The following is a 16,539-nucleotide window of genomic DNA, read 5'->3' on the forward strand; positions in this document are numbered from 1 at the left end:
AAAGTTTTTTTTTTCATATATGAGAATGGCAAACATTAACCTCCTATATATTTCCACTGCCCTGTCACTCTGAAACTCTGTGGGCGCTCATATTCAACAACTGAATCATGCAGGTGATACTGAACTAGAAAAGCTTGTTTCTTCAGTGTTAATAGCTCAGGGAAGATGTCAAGGCCAAAACAAAGGCTGTTAAGATCTGCTTATATTGTTACAGACCTTGAGATCTGACCAGGCTAAGCTGGTGGAGTTTTTGTCACAACATTCAAAGAGAAAAGTTGCCCTTTAGGACATGGAAACCCTCCTCAAAGCAACAGCATCCTGTGACTGAAAGTGGGGGGGGGGGGAGAAGATTTTCCCAATGTGTGCACCGCAGGAGAGCTAGAGGGGAGCAGGAGGTCTGGTCTAGAGGGTAGAGCCTCCATTTGCCTGAAGATAACAACTGCAGGTCGTCAGTTCGAGGCCACCGGCACTGTGAATGATGAGACCTTGAAGCAGCTGACAAGCTGAGCCGAGTTATTCCACCTGCTCTTTGGTGTGAGCGAAGAAGAAGCGTCTTGGCTGCCCTCCATGTGAGAGATGAAGGAGCTGCTTATCAGCTTGCGTGGGAGGAAACTGGAGGCCAGAATGTGATACCAGATCAAAAAGATCCATCTGAAATGTTGTGGTTCTTGAAAGATAGAACCTTTCTTCAATTGTAAAAATTCCTACCGGGATTTAGAACAGCCTGCCTATGTAAACCACCTTGAATAAAGTCTGAGGAGAAATCTGATGACCAAGAAAGGTGGTATATAAATACATGTATTATTATCATTATGTTGCTTTTGTGTCGGCCCCTTGAGCTACTATTTTTAGAAGGCTACAAGGTTGTGTTCATAGAAGGCTCTACATGAAGCCCATCTCTTCGGAGGCTACAAATAATTCAGCTAAAGTTGAGGGGAGTCAAGGGTTTAGGCTGGTGAGTTTAGGCTGGTGAGTTCTTGAAGAGTTTCCTACCTTTCCCTCCATTATTCAAGCTCTATTCATGACCTGAGCAATATGCTCTGGTCATGAATGAGAGACCAGATTTCTTGACAGGCTAAATGACTGTGCCTTAGAGCAGCTAGTCATGAAGCCGGCCAGAAAACACATCACTCTGTATTTAACATTGTGTGGTACTCAGGACCTGGTTAGGGATGCAAATGTTACTGAGCCATTGGGGAACAGCAGTCATGCTGCAATCTGTGTTGCCATGCATGTCAGGGGAAGAGTGCCAACCAAATCTGACACAAAAACCCTTGACTTCCGGAGGGTGAACTTCCTTCAAATGAAGAGACTAGTTAGAAAGAACTTGGAAGGGAAGGTTAAAAGAAGATAGTCTCTCCAGAGTGCATGGAGACTGTTTAAAACAGTGGTTCCCAACCTTTAGGAGCTCAGGGACCACGAAGGCAAAATTTGGAGACAGCGAGGACCACTTGCAACCCCTCCAGCCCCAAACACAAAAAATACAATTAAATTCATAATACGTAACATAATAAAGAAGAGACGTGTGAAGGAAGCACCAGCTCAGAGAGAAATCTCAGAATGGCTCTGCACGTGGTCTCAGGAAGAAAAGCCCTTTTGGCATGCACTGTGAGGTCTTTAGGGGGGGAAAGAATCTCTCTTCACTTCCTGTTCTAATTGCTGTCATGCTCTAGCTGTGGACTACTTTGGTTGGGGCTAGGAATGCGTGAGCGAGCCTACAGGTAGGTATAGCCAAGGAGAACAGCAGCGGGCTATAGCCACAAAACAACTGCCCACTCTCCCATCTGCCATTAGTCTGTGGAACTCCTTGCCCCAGGATGTGGTGATGGTGTCTGGACTAGATGTCTTTAAAAGGGGAATTGGAGAAATTTCTGGAGAAGTCCATCACAGCCACTGTGTGATTAACAGCCCAATCCTATGCATGTCTACTCAGAAGTAAGTCCCATTATGGTTAATGGGGCTTACTCCCAGGTAAGTGTGCATAGGACTGCACAGACTGCAATCTGAGGAGATGAGGGAACTGGTCAAGTGTGGGGTGGGGGAAGGCTCCCCTGTGGACAAAGCTGCTGCTGCTCTCCTCACAGGAGTCACACCTGCTGCTACAGTGGTGCCTCTTCTGCAACTCCTGGGATCACTTCTCCCCAGGTAGGCAGCTTGCAGCAAGCCAGTGGAGGTGCTGCCTCTTCCCCTCTCCAAAAGGGGTGCAAAAATCTGGTTGCCTCTGTGGCTCCACCCCTGGGAGTTAGAAGAACACATCCAGGGGGCCCAATCCTGCCAACTTGGGGGAGGGGGTACCAGGGCTGGGGCTCAAGCATACCCTTTCTCCCCTCTCCTGCTGCCACACCACCTCCAACTCCCTTCCTCCATGTTCCCTGACCAGCTGGAGTCCCGACTCCCAGGGAAACCACATCCAGAACCTGGAGGCCACCCCCCAGCCAGAGATGCCTTTGGAAGCCTGCTTCTCCCCCCATCTCCTCTTTACTTCCATTCCTCCTCCTCAGCCCCTCCCCAGGCTGCCAGGTCTCACCTGAAGGCTCTGGGACAAGAAATGAAGGTAGCAGATGGCAGGGCACCTCTTCTCTGGATGCTGCAAAACCAGGAGGCTGCACAAACCCTCACAAGCGCTCGCACCTTACAAGGCACCTGTGCTTCACTTTTTTGCTTGTCTGGGCACTCACGCACAAGGAGGGAGGGAGTTGGAGGCTGCAGGGGGGGCAGGTAGGCAGGCAGGCAGGGAAGAAATGCTATGCTCTGATTGGTTGCTGGCACTGCAGAGGCTTTTTTTCTTCCTGGAAAGCATGGAACTTTTTTTTCCCTTTCTTTTCACCAGACCACCAGACCAGACCACCAGGAAGTGGTTGTGGTTTCTTTCACCAGACCACCTTGGAAGGGTTCTACGGACCACCTGTGGTCCATGGACCACAGATTGGGAACCCTAGAGAGGAAATGGGGTGGAGGGTTTCCAAGGCAATTGAAAATGGTATGTGGGGAAAACAGAATGCCTTCTTTCATTCGATTTCCCTCATTCATTTTTTTCTTGGTGACACCAAAGGAGGAAGAAAAAGTGTGTGTGTGTGTGTGTGAGAGAGAGAGAGAGAGAGAGAGAGATTTAGTGTGTGAGACTTATTTAAAAAATGCATGCATACATTTGTGCTTGAAAGAGGAAAGGGTGCCCTACAGCTTGGTCCACTGGCAAGCAATATAACACTTTTGTTCGGGTGCAGGTTGAGTATCCCTTATCCGGACCACTTGGGACAGGTATCTGGATTTCAGATTTGTCAGAACTTCAGAATAGTCTGAATTTCGGATGCTCAGATAAGGAAGGGGTAATCTACCTGTACTACATTGCTAAAAGATTTTCCACTTCTGATCTTGAAGCTAACAAGATCACCTTTTCAAATTTTGGGTGATCTAGCAAAGGAATATGTACCACCAGAAGGAGGCACCAACTTCAATGTCATACAAAGCAAGAAAGCCACATATTTCCTGATGCCAATCCACACCCAATAACGCTCATCAAAATTATGTTAGAATTATATTGTGTCTGTACCTTGTGTGACATCAACAAATTCTTGTAAAGTATCAAGAGCAATCTTCTCTTCCAGTGATACGTTCTGATACTGAAAAAGTTCACTCAGGTAGGACACCCCTTTTCTGCCCAGTTGTAAAATTAAGTTGGAAATAATATATTCAAACATAATGAACTGGAGAACAAGTGGAGACAAAAGCATCTGTGGGTTTGAATAGCTCAAAAGCATGGGACAAGATAACACAGTATATTAAAATATTCATATATAAAGAAAGAGAGATGTATACATTTGTCTAGAACAGTGGTTCTCACACATTTAGCACAGAGACCCACTCTTTAGAATGAGAATCTGTCAGGATCCTCTGGAAGTGATGTCATGATTGGAAGTGACATCATCAAGCAGGAAAATTTTTGCAATTCTAGGCTGCAATCCTACCCATGCTTACCCAGGAGTAAGTCCCACATTATCATTGTTAAAAGAATATACACAGTAGCTTGTTAAAAGCACAGGTCTGTAACATTTCCCCAAATTCAGTCACATACCATGGTAGCATTAAGTCTAATAAATTAAAAATCAAATATTGAAATGAATGGGGACCCACCTGGCATGGGCTCATGACCCACCTAGTTGGTCCCAACACACAATTTGAGAAACAGTGGACTAGATGGAATTGATATTTATACAAAAGTCACAGTCTGATAACACCTTTATTAGGACTTACCAAAATGACACAAATGTCTGAGCAGCAAACTTAAAATAATTTGTCAGGTTGAATGGCAAAGCAATCAAAAAGTAGGAATGGCAGCAAAATCTAAAAAGATGGTGTGCCATCTTATCTGTGGATAAGAGGTTCCAGAATGGAACACCCCCACCCACCCCCACCCCCCGCAGATACAGGCAAATGCCCATTCCTATGGCCTGGAGCCTCTGGAGGCGAGGGAAGCCTAGCTTCTCTCCCCTTCATTTCTGTGCTCAAAACATGTGACTTCTGGTTTCACAGAGAAACCAGAAGTGTCGTTTTTAATGCCTTATAAGGCATTGGGGGGCCTAGGGAAGCTGGAGGGCTATACAGTTCATATCCCTCTACTGAATACTATAATGCAAGATACTATGGAATCGTCTAACACAGTGGTTTTCAAACTAGGGCGTTGTGACGCCCCAGCCTGAATGCCCTGGCCTCTGCCCCCTTAAGGGGCGGGGGCAGCAAGGAGGCAGCAACATGTTCCCCAGGATCGCATCACTAAGGGGGCTGCAGGTGCTTGGCTGGACTTACCAGAGCCTCCTGCAGCTTCCCAAGGCACGTTTGCCTACTCAAATGTAAAAGAGCATGTGCTGCTCCTGTTTCGGTTTCCAGAAGGCTCAACACATTTTCTTTGTCAGCTATCAGCTTGTCAGTTTCACAAGACACCAAATATCTGGTCGCAATCCACTGGTGGATCCTAACCCACAGTTTGGGAACCATCAATCTAGCAGATTTGAAACTAGTGCCAAATAGACAATGCTTAAGCCAGCTAAAGCAGTGTAGGCAGACAGTGTAGGCTAAAATTCATGTTCCCCTTGAGCCACAAGTGCTTCAGTCACCTTGAGGACCAAACGACACATGACATTAAATCTGTCTTTACAAAATGGGCTTTATATGGAAGTTGACCAGAAGTCATCTTATTTTTAAAAAATTAGCCTTGATCCAGCCTTGGAGTATGGCACACACCAAGGGCTCCCCTGTGACATTTCTGTACCCAAAATTACACACCCCAATTGGCTGTCACCAAAGCAGCTGTTGCAGCAAATCACTGCTTTGGGGGAGGGATTTTTGCCATTTAAACCACATGGGAGAACTATTAATCTTTTCTCACAGAACACCACCCTCCTAAGGTGCATTCCCCCCCCCCCCGGCTAATTTTTAAAGGTAAAAGGACCACTTTCAGGAGTGTAAGTGGTTCAGATCAGATCACTCCCATCTTGTAAAGATGGATTTAACATCACACACAGTTTGGCTGTACAAATTGGTGGCAATTGCTTCCCTTCTCAGATAACACAGGCCAACATATATTTTGCTTCCTTAAACGTTACACCAATTCCTGGGTATATTTGGGGTCCTGATTCCAAAAATGGCATCCGTTTTGCCCTATCACGTCTAGTTTTGGAGAGATAGTATAGCCTCATTAGTGAATGATATAGCCTCATGAGGAAGCTGCTTGAACCATTCATAAATGAGGTTATACTGTCTCTCCAAAACTAGACGTGATAGGGCAAAACGGATGCCATTTTTGGAATCGGCACCCAAATTCATATGAAACCATTATAAATTATGGGAAAAACATTTCTGACCCTCAATTTTGTAGGCCTGTATAATTGTGCCCTGCACTTATACTTACTGCATAAAGGCTGTTGAGGGCAATCACAGCCATGATGATCATTCTGCTGGGAAATCGAAAGTAAGGGTCCCACTCATATAGCTTACGCCTGATCCAGGATTTCTGCGTCTGCCTGCTCAGAGACAAAAAAGCAGGATCAGAACTGAAAAGTAGAATAACAATACGAAGAAAAGGGGTTCTGAAACTTGCCCTGCCTTGCTGACTCTCTCAAAATTGGTGGAAGGCAGGAAGCCTTCTCTCCTACTCAGTACCACAAACTGCCAACAGAAGCACCTACAGTTTCCTTACAGCTCAATCCTATACATGTCTACTCAGAAGCAAGTCTCACTTAGTTCAATGGGTCTTATTCCCAGGTAAGGGCATATAGGACTGCAATCTTACAGCCCAATCTTAATGGGCTACCCTGCTGGTGCAAAGTGAATTCTACCAGAATTGAGTGCTGCAAAGCAACAGTAAAACATGTTCTAGCAAGAAGGCCAGAGCCTTCCCACAAACACCAGCAGCTGGCCACCAGTGGGAGCAGGTGAGTCAGCATAGGAGGTGGGAGGGGTGGGGGTGGGCAGAATGGAGGGAGGGAGGGAAGGCAAAACTGGGCAGGGAAGTGGGAGGAATGGGATGGGGAGGAGCGGATCTGGCGGCGATGGTGCGTGTCGGATCCTATCCCTTCTGGCAGCAGCCTGCCTGGCCCCTCTCTTTCCTTGAACTCGTGCCAGCAAAATTGTTGGCACAGGCCCAAGGAGACTCATTGCAGAATGGGAGCCTTATGGAGGGATTTGGGAATTTAAATTCTCTTTCCATTCCAAAGCTTCCTGATCCATCACCACCACCCACACCAGCTGCAGTGCACACCTTTTTGGCACAGCTGCACAGGCAGGTGGGGAGGAAAGGACAGGAGTGGGCTGTGGCATAAATGCAACCACCCTAAGGTTGTTAGACCAATTCTAAGGTAACTCAGTACCTATTCATGTGTTTTCTCAGTGTGTTACTTGGAACATAAGAACATAAGAACATAAGAACAGCCCCACTGGATCAGGCCATAGGCCCATCTAGTCCAGCTTCCTGGATCTCACAGCGGCCCACCAAATGCCCCAGGGAGCACACCAGATAACAAGAGACCTCACCCTGGTGCTCTCCCCTACATCTGGCATTCTGACTTAACCCATTCCTAAAATCAGGAGGTTGCGCATACACATCATGGCTTGTACCCCATAATGGATTTTTCCTCCAGAAACTCGTCCAATCCCCTTTTAAAGGCATCTAGGCTAGACGCCAGCACCACATCCTGTGGCAAGGAGTTCCACAGACCGACCACGCGCTGAGTAAAGAAATATTTTCTTTTGTCTGTCCTAACCCGCCCAACACTCAATTTTAGTAGATGTCCCCTGGTTCTGGTATTACGTGAGAGTGTAAAGAGCATCTCCCTATCCACTCTGTCCATCCCCTGCATAATTTTGTATGTCTCAATCATGTCCCCCCTCAAGCGTCTCTTTTCTAGGCTGAAGAGGCCCAAACGCCGTAGCCTTTCCTCATAAGGAAGGTGCCCCAGCCCCGTAATCATCTTAGTCGCTCTCTTTTGCACCTTTTCCATTTCCACTATGTCTTTTTTGAGATGCGGTGACCAGAACTGGACACAATACTCCAGGTGTGGCCTTACCATCGATTTGTACAACGGCATTATAATACTAACCGTTTTGTTCTCAATACCCTTCCTAATGATCCAAAGCATAGAATTGGCCTTCTTCACTGCCGCCGCACATTGGGTCGACACTTTCATCGACCTGTCCACCACCACCCCAAGATCTCTGTCCTGATCTGTCACAGACAGCTCAGAACCCATCAGCCTATATCTAAAGTTTTGATTTTTTGCCCCAATGTGCATGACTTTACACTTACTGACATTGAAGCGCATCTGCCATTTTGCTGCCCATTCTGCCAGTCTGGAGAGATCCTTCTGGAGCTCCTCACAATCACTTCTGGTCTTTACCACTCGGAAAAGTTTGGTGTCGTCTGCAAACTTTGCAACCTCACTGCTCAACCCTGTCTCCAGGTCATTTATGAAGAGGCTGAAAAGCACCGGTCCCAGGACAGATCCTTGGGGCACACCGCTTTTCACCTCTCTCCATTGTGAAAATTGCCCATTGACACCCACTCTCTGCTTCCTGGCCTCCAACCAGTTCTCAATCCACGAGAGGACCTGTCCTCTAATTCCCTGACTGTGGAGTTTTTTCAGTAGCCTTTGGTGAGGGACCGTGTCAAACGCCTTCTGAAAGTCCAGATATATAATGTCCACGGGTTCTCCCGCAGGGCAGACCAGGGGCAGGGAGGCAAAAGCACAGAGTGCCGCACTTGCCACGTCCCTGTCACAGTCCCCTTCACCCACCGCGCCGCCCCACCTGCCCGTCCAAGCCATTCCACAGGCAGGCAAGGCCCCACGTGGCACTTGGCAGCAGGTAAAAAGCCTTCTGAGGCTTCTCTCGCTGTTTTAAGCAATACTTCCAGTTTTGTTAGGAAACAAAGAATTGTTTAAAACCACAGGGGAAATCTCAGAAGGCTTTCTTCCCACTGTTGAGAGTCACACAAAGCTGCATGAGCCTCGGTGAGTATCCTGTGGGGAACAGCATGTCAGGGGGGAGCATGTTGCAGACCTGTCCCAGGGCACAATGAGGACAGTTCCACTACTGTGGACTACGAATGCCTTCCTTCCTCTGCATGGGACAGGAGATGGATGAAAGGATAGCAATTAATCTGAAAATACAGCTCAGAGACACAGGGCCAGTGTCCAGCTCTGCCCTGACTTTTGAAGAGGACTGGCCCATAGCTGACAGTCACACCTTCACCTAACCTGGCATATGTGGCAAATGAAACCGATGCTTCCCCCCAGTTGCAGGGAGAGCTTACTCAGTTGGGGATTATCCTCAAACCTGATGTGCAAACGTTCTGCAAAGTCCCTTATAAGTTTGAAAGGGTAAATGGTAAACCTTACTGCAATAGTGGCTTCTTCAGCAGTTGCTGGACATACTGAGCCTGATGTTCCTCCAGGAATGGTGCCTCCTCCTATTAGAGGGAACAAAGGGAACAGTTGCACCATATTACACAAATTATACTTTACTAGTTGCAAGGCTGCACAGGCTCATTCACACAGTTCTAAAAATATAACAGCTCTGAGCCTATCTGACACTCACAGCACAAACAGAGAGGGGTTGTTGCCAGGTGGCTGCCATCAGCCCTTGTGGGACCAGCACAAACAGGACAACATGCTCTGATCACAGCAGTGACGTACAACTCCCACATTCACACTGGTCCACTGTAACATCAATCTGGGAATTCAAGAAGCTGTTTTAATACTATGCCACAACATGCAGGAATCAAACCAGGAAGAGTCAGTGATCTCAGCCTTTGAATTCAAGGGAAGAAAATGTGATCTCCTTTTCTGTAGGCAGTTAGTTTGGTTCTTTATGTAATCAGGAATTTTGCTGCAAAACTTATGAGAGATCTCAAGAGGCGGGGGGAGGGCCTTAAAGTGAGGAAGGGGAAAGGAGCTGTACATTGGAGACAGACAGACAGACAGACAGACAGACAGACAGACAGACAGACAGACAGACAGACAGACAGACATTATTGGGACACAAATGCCCTGGACAAACACAAAAAAAAATCCAAGTGCAAATGTCCAGGGACAGCAATGACTGGGATGCCTTTGGGCAGGACAAAATCATCCAGCTATGCAATGGTCTTGTCACCAGGAAGACCATGTACATCTGCATCTCCCTTCCACACAAGCACCATCCCACCCCCACATAATCATGCTTGTGGGATTGAGCCCAAACTGCATGCAATGTAAATACCACTTTAATGTAGTACTTAAATGGTGAGGGGTTCAGGCAAACTACATCACCACACAATTAGGCAAAGTGGTAGTAGAACATGTTTGTTCATAGCTCTCCATGTAGTGGACATGGTTGCTTGAACATATCATCTGAAACGGTCCTTGGTAAGATTTATGGGGAAAGCAGGGATAAAATGCAAATCCACCATTACAACAAAATACTCACTTGAAGAAGATCGAGTGTACATTGGGCTCTTAGTGCTTTCACAAAGCCGTAAAGAAATCGGATTAGCAGGGCAACTTGGCATAGCAAGGAAGGCCAGTACATAATTATGTCTTCATATTCTCCCGCATACTGTGCACAGAAAACGGAATCATCAAAGGTCATGCACACCATCGTCATGCTCCCTAATATCCCACAAATTCTGCTTAATTTTAAAACTAGAGATGCTGTCTTCATCTTCCTGGAAGCCATACACCCTGTCCCATTTGTATCTCCTTGCACATTTTGGGCGCAGTCCAAACTTGCGCTGGAACAGGCAAGCCAGGAAACCTTTCCCCTTACCCCTGGGTAAGGGCTGCTGGCGCCTATGGGTCTCCTCGGACTTGCGCCACCTCCTGAGGTGGCACAAGTCCGAGGAGAACAGAGGGGCTTGAAGCCACTCTGTTCTCCGCGGGGATTGGGATCCAGCATAACTGCTGGATCCCAGCCCTGCCACCCTCTCCCTGCCCGCCCACCCCCAGGGCTGCCTATTGCCCTCCCTCCCCCTGCCCAAGAACGCCTCTCTCCCCCTCCCCGCCTCCCCCACGCCTACCTTTTACACTTGCGTTGGCACATACGAGCCGACGCAAGGAGCTGGGAGGGAGCCAGCGGAGAGACCTCCACCGGCCTCCACAGGCCAGCGCTTCTGAGAGCGCCGGCCTGGCTTCCACCCACGGAGGTGCAAACATGCTTTACAGCACATCTGCAACCCTCCCAGGTTGGCCCAAGTCCCTTGGCCGGCCTAACTAGAAGTTTGGATTGCGCCCTGTGTCTAGCATCTGAGGTTCTGTTCCAGGTACTGTTAACTTCAGAGCACTGGCATAGCTAGAGGGGGGAGGGGCACTAAGTTTTGCAGGGAGGCTCCCTGCAGTGTTCAAGCAGCTCCTCCCCTCCCCTTTGAAGCCATTTGGTCAAGGGGGGGCAAAACGGAGGCGAATGGCTTCCAAGGGGAGGGGCCGCTTGCACACTGTGGGGAGGCTCCCGGCAAAACTTAGTGCTCCGCCCCCCCAGCTACACCAGTGCTTCAGAGATGAGGCTTTGCATACAGTATTAGCAACAGGGCCTTTTCAGTGGTGATCTAGAAATTTTGGAAATCCCTTCTGTTAAATGCCCAAATGGCTCTCCCCTCATCTTCAGTCACCAAGTGAAGACCTCATTTCACAAGGTATTTGGGATGACTTTTTTTGTGTTTCTTCTGACAACAGGTTGATGGATGGCTTAATTATGCTTTTAAATTATTATTGATTTTCTGTTAATGGAAGTCTGGCTTTTATTGCTGTTTGCAATTGTGTTTCTGCTTAAATTAATTGCTTGTATTTTATTGTATTTCTGTTGCTGTTTCTTTTTAACACAAGATGCTCTGTGTTGTCATTGAACGAGAAAATCAGGGCATAAGTTTTTAAAATAAATAAAAATACACTGTATCCACGGATACTGTATCCACTACATGCACGGAATTCACCACCCGCAGGTCCTGAACACGCGGGGATGGCCCCACATGGACAACTCTTACAATTTAACATATATTGCTATGCCTCTTTGACACACACATACAGGGAACCCTGCATTATCCATGGGGGTTCTGTTCCAGGACCCTCCGCAGATAAGGAAACCCATGGATGATGAAATCTGCAGGTCTCAGGGGCCCTGTAATCCTCCAGAGGTGACCAAAATGATATTCTGAGGGCAGGGTAGGCTGCACACAGCCCTCAGAATGCCTTGTAAGGCCTTTGGGATCCTTAGGAGGTCACTTCCGGTTTTGGGAGGAGGGGAAACTAGAAGCAACGTATAAAGGCCTTAAAAGGCCTTCAGAGGGACAGGGAGGGCTTACCTTTCCCATAGGGCATCCTGCAATGTCAACAGATGAAACTGTCAACCTGAAAAAATGAGAGTGTTATTGGGTTCCAAAGATGGTAATAATCACAGTATATATGCTTGCATTTTGGTTAAGCCAGACTTCTAATGCAAATCCCAATGTCATGTTCTTCAAACAGGACCCCATATGAACATCTCTCCAACTCATATGGTATTCCCATCAACATTCAACACCAGGGCAACAATAAGACTACAATATTAAAAACTATCTACTCCTCTTTTCTCAGAGTCTCCCTTCCAATACTACTCAACACCCTCACTCAGATCTTTTTCCATGGAGACCCAAAACATCTATTCTCCAATACTTTCTAACAGTGTCCAAAATTGACAGAGGATGCTGAAAAGGCTGCAAGATTCAGGGACCGACCCTGTTGGGCTGCTGCACTACCAGAACTCATGTTCCAGCAGTGCAGCATGCTTTACAGCTGTCACGAAAGGTGATACCACTGAGTCACTGTTGCAAGCAGTGAGAAGCCATGGCTGTGCATCAGTGGCGCACCAAGGAGCCCTGCCACTGGTAAGACACCGCAGAGGGCAGGTGGGACAGGAATGGTGTGGAGAAGGAGAGGAACTGGGTGGAGACCAGGGTAGGAAGGGGGCAGGTAAAGGACGAAAGGGGACATTATCGGTGGCAACAATGCTCCCAATATCCTATTACCCTTCCCAGCCACAATCTGTCTTCCTGGATCCACTCAGGCTTGCACCAGCAAAATCTCTAGCACAGGTTTGAGTAGACCCATTCAGGCAGCAGAGACTTACTCCCCAGGCAAGGGAACAAATAATCCCTTACCCAGATGAGACTTCCGGGACTGCTCACCCCTGCAGGATGCAACATGTGCCCAGTAGTACTGCTGCATAGGCAGGGGGGATTTAGCTAAGATTGGGTTGCCCCTCACTTTCTCAATTTTCCCAGGAAATAGGGGAAAGCAACACCCCCAAAATGGCCCATTGTCACCCTAGGCAGCCACAAGACCTAGCAGTTCATTTAAAGCACGTTGCTTAAACTGGCAGCACTTTTGAATCACAAAGAAGTCGGCAGAGCAATCCTGTTGGGAAGTGACAGAAATACTGATACAGTATTGGGAAGCATGAATCATTTTAACATCTGTGTCAATTATTCCCATGACATTTCGTAGATGCCTCTAGACCGCATGTCCCAGTCTCCCACAATCCCCACCATTCCACTGAGTGTCACGCAGGCCAGTATTGCCAATTCATTCCCTGCTCACCAAATTGCTGTGTACAAAAATCCTAATACGGCTCCAGTCATCTTGTAACTTGTTGAAAGACAGGCAAAGTAAGGATATGACGAGAGGCCCACCTCAATGGCAACAAGCAGGAGCCAAAAGACTGCAAAAAGATAGCATATGAGCATGTTTTTATTTTGTCCTCCACCAGAACTATAGCAATTCCAAGGCCTAATATTCCAAGGCCAACAGTTACTATAGGTCACTTGAAAAGGTTGTTGAATACTGCTAAGTGGCTATCGATCCTCAATTATTTATTTTCACAGTTGCTAGGGAAAATAAAAATGCAAATAAGCTCATCAGTGACCAATGAGGCATCCCCCCCAATATCCACAGAACTGGCACCTGTGGTTTCACTTATCCACGGATCTGAGGGAACCCCCTGCACGCCCATTACAGTACCTTTGTTTTTCTTTAGTAGCTCTTGCAGTACAGGTGTTTCTTGCTTAAGCATTCTTGCTTAACTGAAGAACCAAACATGCAGGCAACCAGACTGTATAGAAGAGAGATACTAACTGAATGTTAACAGGAAGCAGGAACTGTCCTGCTTCCTGCAAACATTCAGTTAGTCTCCATTGTAGCTTGCAGGTTGATTGCCTACACATTTGGTTCTTTAGTTAAGTAAGAATGTTTAAGCAAAAAACACCCACGCTGCAAGTGCTACTACAGAAAAAGCAAAGGTACTGTAATGGTTTCCGGGCAGGGGGTTGCTGTTTATATAGGAATCCCCCATATCCATAGTTTCCATATCCACAGGAGCCAGAAGAGAACCCTGCAGATACAGGGGGGCGCCTGTAAATGCATTTAAGAAAACACCTTCTCCTCAGCTTCTTTCCTATTCTAGCAGGTCTAGAGTTTGGGTAAAGATGGAGTTTCCTGCTATCCTCCTGAATTTTTATTGAGCTCAATGTTGATTTGAGAAGAGAAACAACAGATGTGTCAGTAAGAATACACTGGCACAACACTACTCCTAAATGTCTGCTATTTTACATTGTCAGTCATTTGTAATGTAACCATTTCCGTGTTGTCCTCTTCTACATTTGATTCTGTAGTCTGCGGTACTGCAGATATTCATTCAAACCTTACTGCCTTGAGTCTGATTCTCACATGACAACAAAACAGTAACATTCTGAACAAAGCCGTCAGAAACTAATACACAAGCACTCCCAACTTGTGTAAGGTTCCCTTCCAGGCATCCTTTTGTCAACTGAGTTTGCATTTCCTCTTTCTTTCACATGGAGAAAGGGGTGAGATCCACATGGGTTGTTTAAACCAGGGGTGCCCAAACCCCAGCCCTGGGGCCACTTGCGGCCCTCGAGGACTCCCAATGCGGCCCTCAAGCAGCCCCCAGTCTCCAATGAGCCTCTGGCCCTCCAAACACTTGCTGGAGCCCACACTGGCCCAACGCAACTGCTCTCAGTGTGAGGGCGACTATTTGACCTCTCATGTGAGCTGTGGGATGAGGGCTCCCTCCACTCCTTGCTGTTTCTCATCTATGATGTAGTAGTGGCAGCAAAGGAAAGGCCAGCCTTGATCTGTGCAAGGTGTTTTATAGGCCTTGAGCTATTGCAAGACCTTCATTCATATATATATGTTCATCTTTAATATAATCATTTATGTAAATTTTTTCAAATTTTAAATGTAAATTAATTCTTTTTTTCCCCAGCCCCCGACACAGTGTCAGAGAGATGATGTGGCCCTCCTGCCAAAAACTTTGGACACCCCTGCTTTAAACAAAAGAGGAAATGTGGGTGTCATGGAGGCAGGGTCTTCCAACCCCTCATTTTCTATACCATCACAGGGAATGCTGCTTTGAAACTGAATTTGAAGTGAGAGATGCTCTGTTCCAGGACAATGAAATGTTTTCAAACATGTAAATTCTTTCCTGTAATGTCTAGTTCAGTGTTTCTCAAACTGTGGGTTGGGACCCACTAGGTGGGTCGCGGGTCAGTTTCATGTGGGTCCCCATACATTTCAATATTTTATTTTTAATATATTAGACTTGATGCTGCCATGATATGTGACTGCATTTGGGGAAATGTTACAGAGCTGTACTTTTAACAAGGTACTATGTATATTCTTTCAACGATGATAGTCAATGGTACTGACTCCTGGCTTAGTGTGGGTAGGATTGCAGCCTAGGATTGCTAAAATTTTCCTGCTTGATGTCACTTCCAGTCATGACATCGCTTCCAGTGGGTCCTGACAGATTCTCATTCTAAAAATGTGGATCCCGGTGCTAAATGTGTGAGAACCACTGGTCTAGTTGAAATAAAGTGTTAACTTATTTGAAGTTAGTCAAAGAGGGTTGGGAGTCTGTTGGGTCAGAAGAATAAAGCTGTCCAATCAGTTGTCAGGAGGAGAGTTGCAGCTGGGAACTGGAAGTGGGTGAATTCGCAGGTGACTACTATCTAGGGTTACCTGATGAGGCTGAAATTTACAAGGACAGTCCCAGATGTTATTAATTTGAAATTATGCCAGTTCCCTAAGCTACATGCCTGGCAGCTGAGTTGTCAGTTGCAGCAGATTTTACAATGTTATGTCATTGGATGGGGCCCACAAGGGAGTTCGTACTTTGGGGCATGCTTTTTTTTGAGAGACTCTAGCTTGCAGCTCTGGGCCTGCCAACTTACCCCCCAACTAACCAATGCAGAAGCACTCTCCAACAATGGACTACATATCCAAGGGGATATATTTCTATTAGCACCTGGAAACTGAACACCATAATGCAAAGTAGATATCTGCCAAAGCTATCCAAAAGGGCAAATTAGCACCTGTACTGCAGATGATGCTGTGACCTCCTCTCACATTAACACAACATTTTTTACACTGTATTATGTTGTTCATAACATTGATCTCCAGTATTACAGTTTAATCCAATATATTCAAACATATGCTAAAGAATAGAAAATCATGATGCCAACAGAAAGACATGGAGTTAACTGGAAGTTCCCTAAAAAAGAAATGGGGCAGTTCCCTTTCGGTGACACAGATCTATGTATAGATCATTAGGTCTATTTATAGATCTTAAATTCATATGAAGTGAGCAACAATGACTTCTCTGTGAGCTTGCATACCACCATCTAGTGGACAAAATAAACTAAATCAGTAAAAATCAATAGCGATTGGGTTCTAGAGGTTGGCTCATTGGTTTGGATTCAAAGATATGCTGGGGCATGCCCAGTAGAATCTCTGACCTTTTCTTTTTGAGTGATAGATCCCCATGTCACATCCCAAGCTGCTTCTCAAACTTACAAGAGACATTTGTTACATGGCATGGGGATATGACTCTAAAGGAAGGAGTCCAAGATTTCAGCCGGCATGGTCAAGCCTCAAAGCCCTTTGAAACCAGGCTGTTTGTTTGCTCCGGTTACGTTTGGAGGGTCTGGATTGTTCAGATTTCATTAACTGGGGTTTATATCCT

The 16,539-nt window shown here is 46.5% G+C and overlaps 1 protein-coding gene across 1 annotated transcript in view; it reads right to left on the reverse strand.

Annotated features, from left to right (window-relative positions):
* Window positions 1–16,539, reverse strand: part of LOC136638593 (stimulated by retinoic acid gene 6 protein-like) — a 54,131-nt gene that overhangs the window by 12,581 nt on the left and 25,011 nt on the right. The window contains exons 5-10 of the mRNA XM_066612630.1: window positions 13,098–13,218; window positions 11,825–11,870; window positions 9,958–10,086; window positions 8,889–8,959; window positions 5,906–6,017; window positions 3,551–3,704 (exon numbers count right to left, since the gene is read on the reverse strand). Of these exons, the coding sequence (XP_066468727.1) occupies window positions 3,551–3,704; window positions 5,906–6,017; window positions 8,889–8,959; window positions 9,958–10,086; window positions 11,825–11,870; window positions 13,098–13,218 (633 nt within the window). The remainder of the gene's footprint in view (window positions 1–3,550; window positions 3,705–5,905; window positions 6,018–8,888; window positions 8,960–9,957; window positions 10,087–11,824; window positions 11,871–13,097; window positions 13,219–16,539) is intronic.

The sequence above is a fragment of the Tiliqua scincoides genome, chromosome 2, assembly GCF_035046505.1.
Source record: "Tiliqua scincoides isolate rTilSci1 chromosome 2, rTilSci1.hap2, whole genome shotgun sequence".
Classification (NCBI taxonomy): domain Eukaryota; kingdom Metazoa; phylum Chordata; class Lepidosauria; order Squamata; family Scincidae; genus Tiliqua; species Tiliqua scincoides.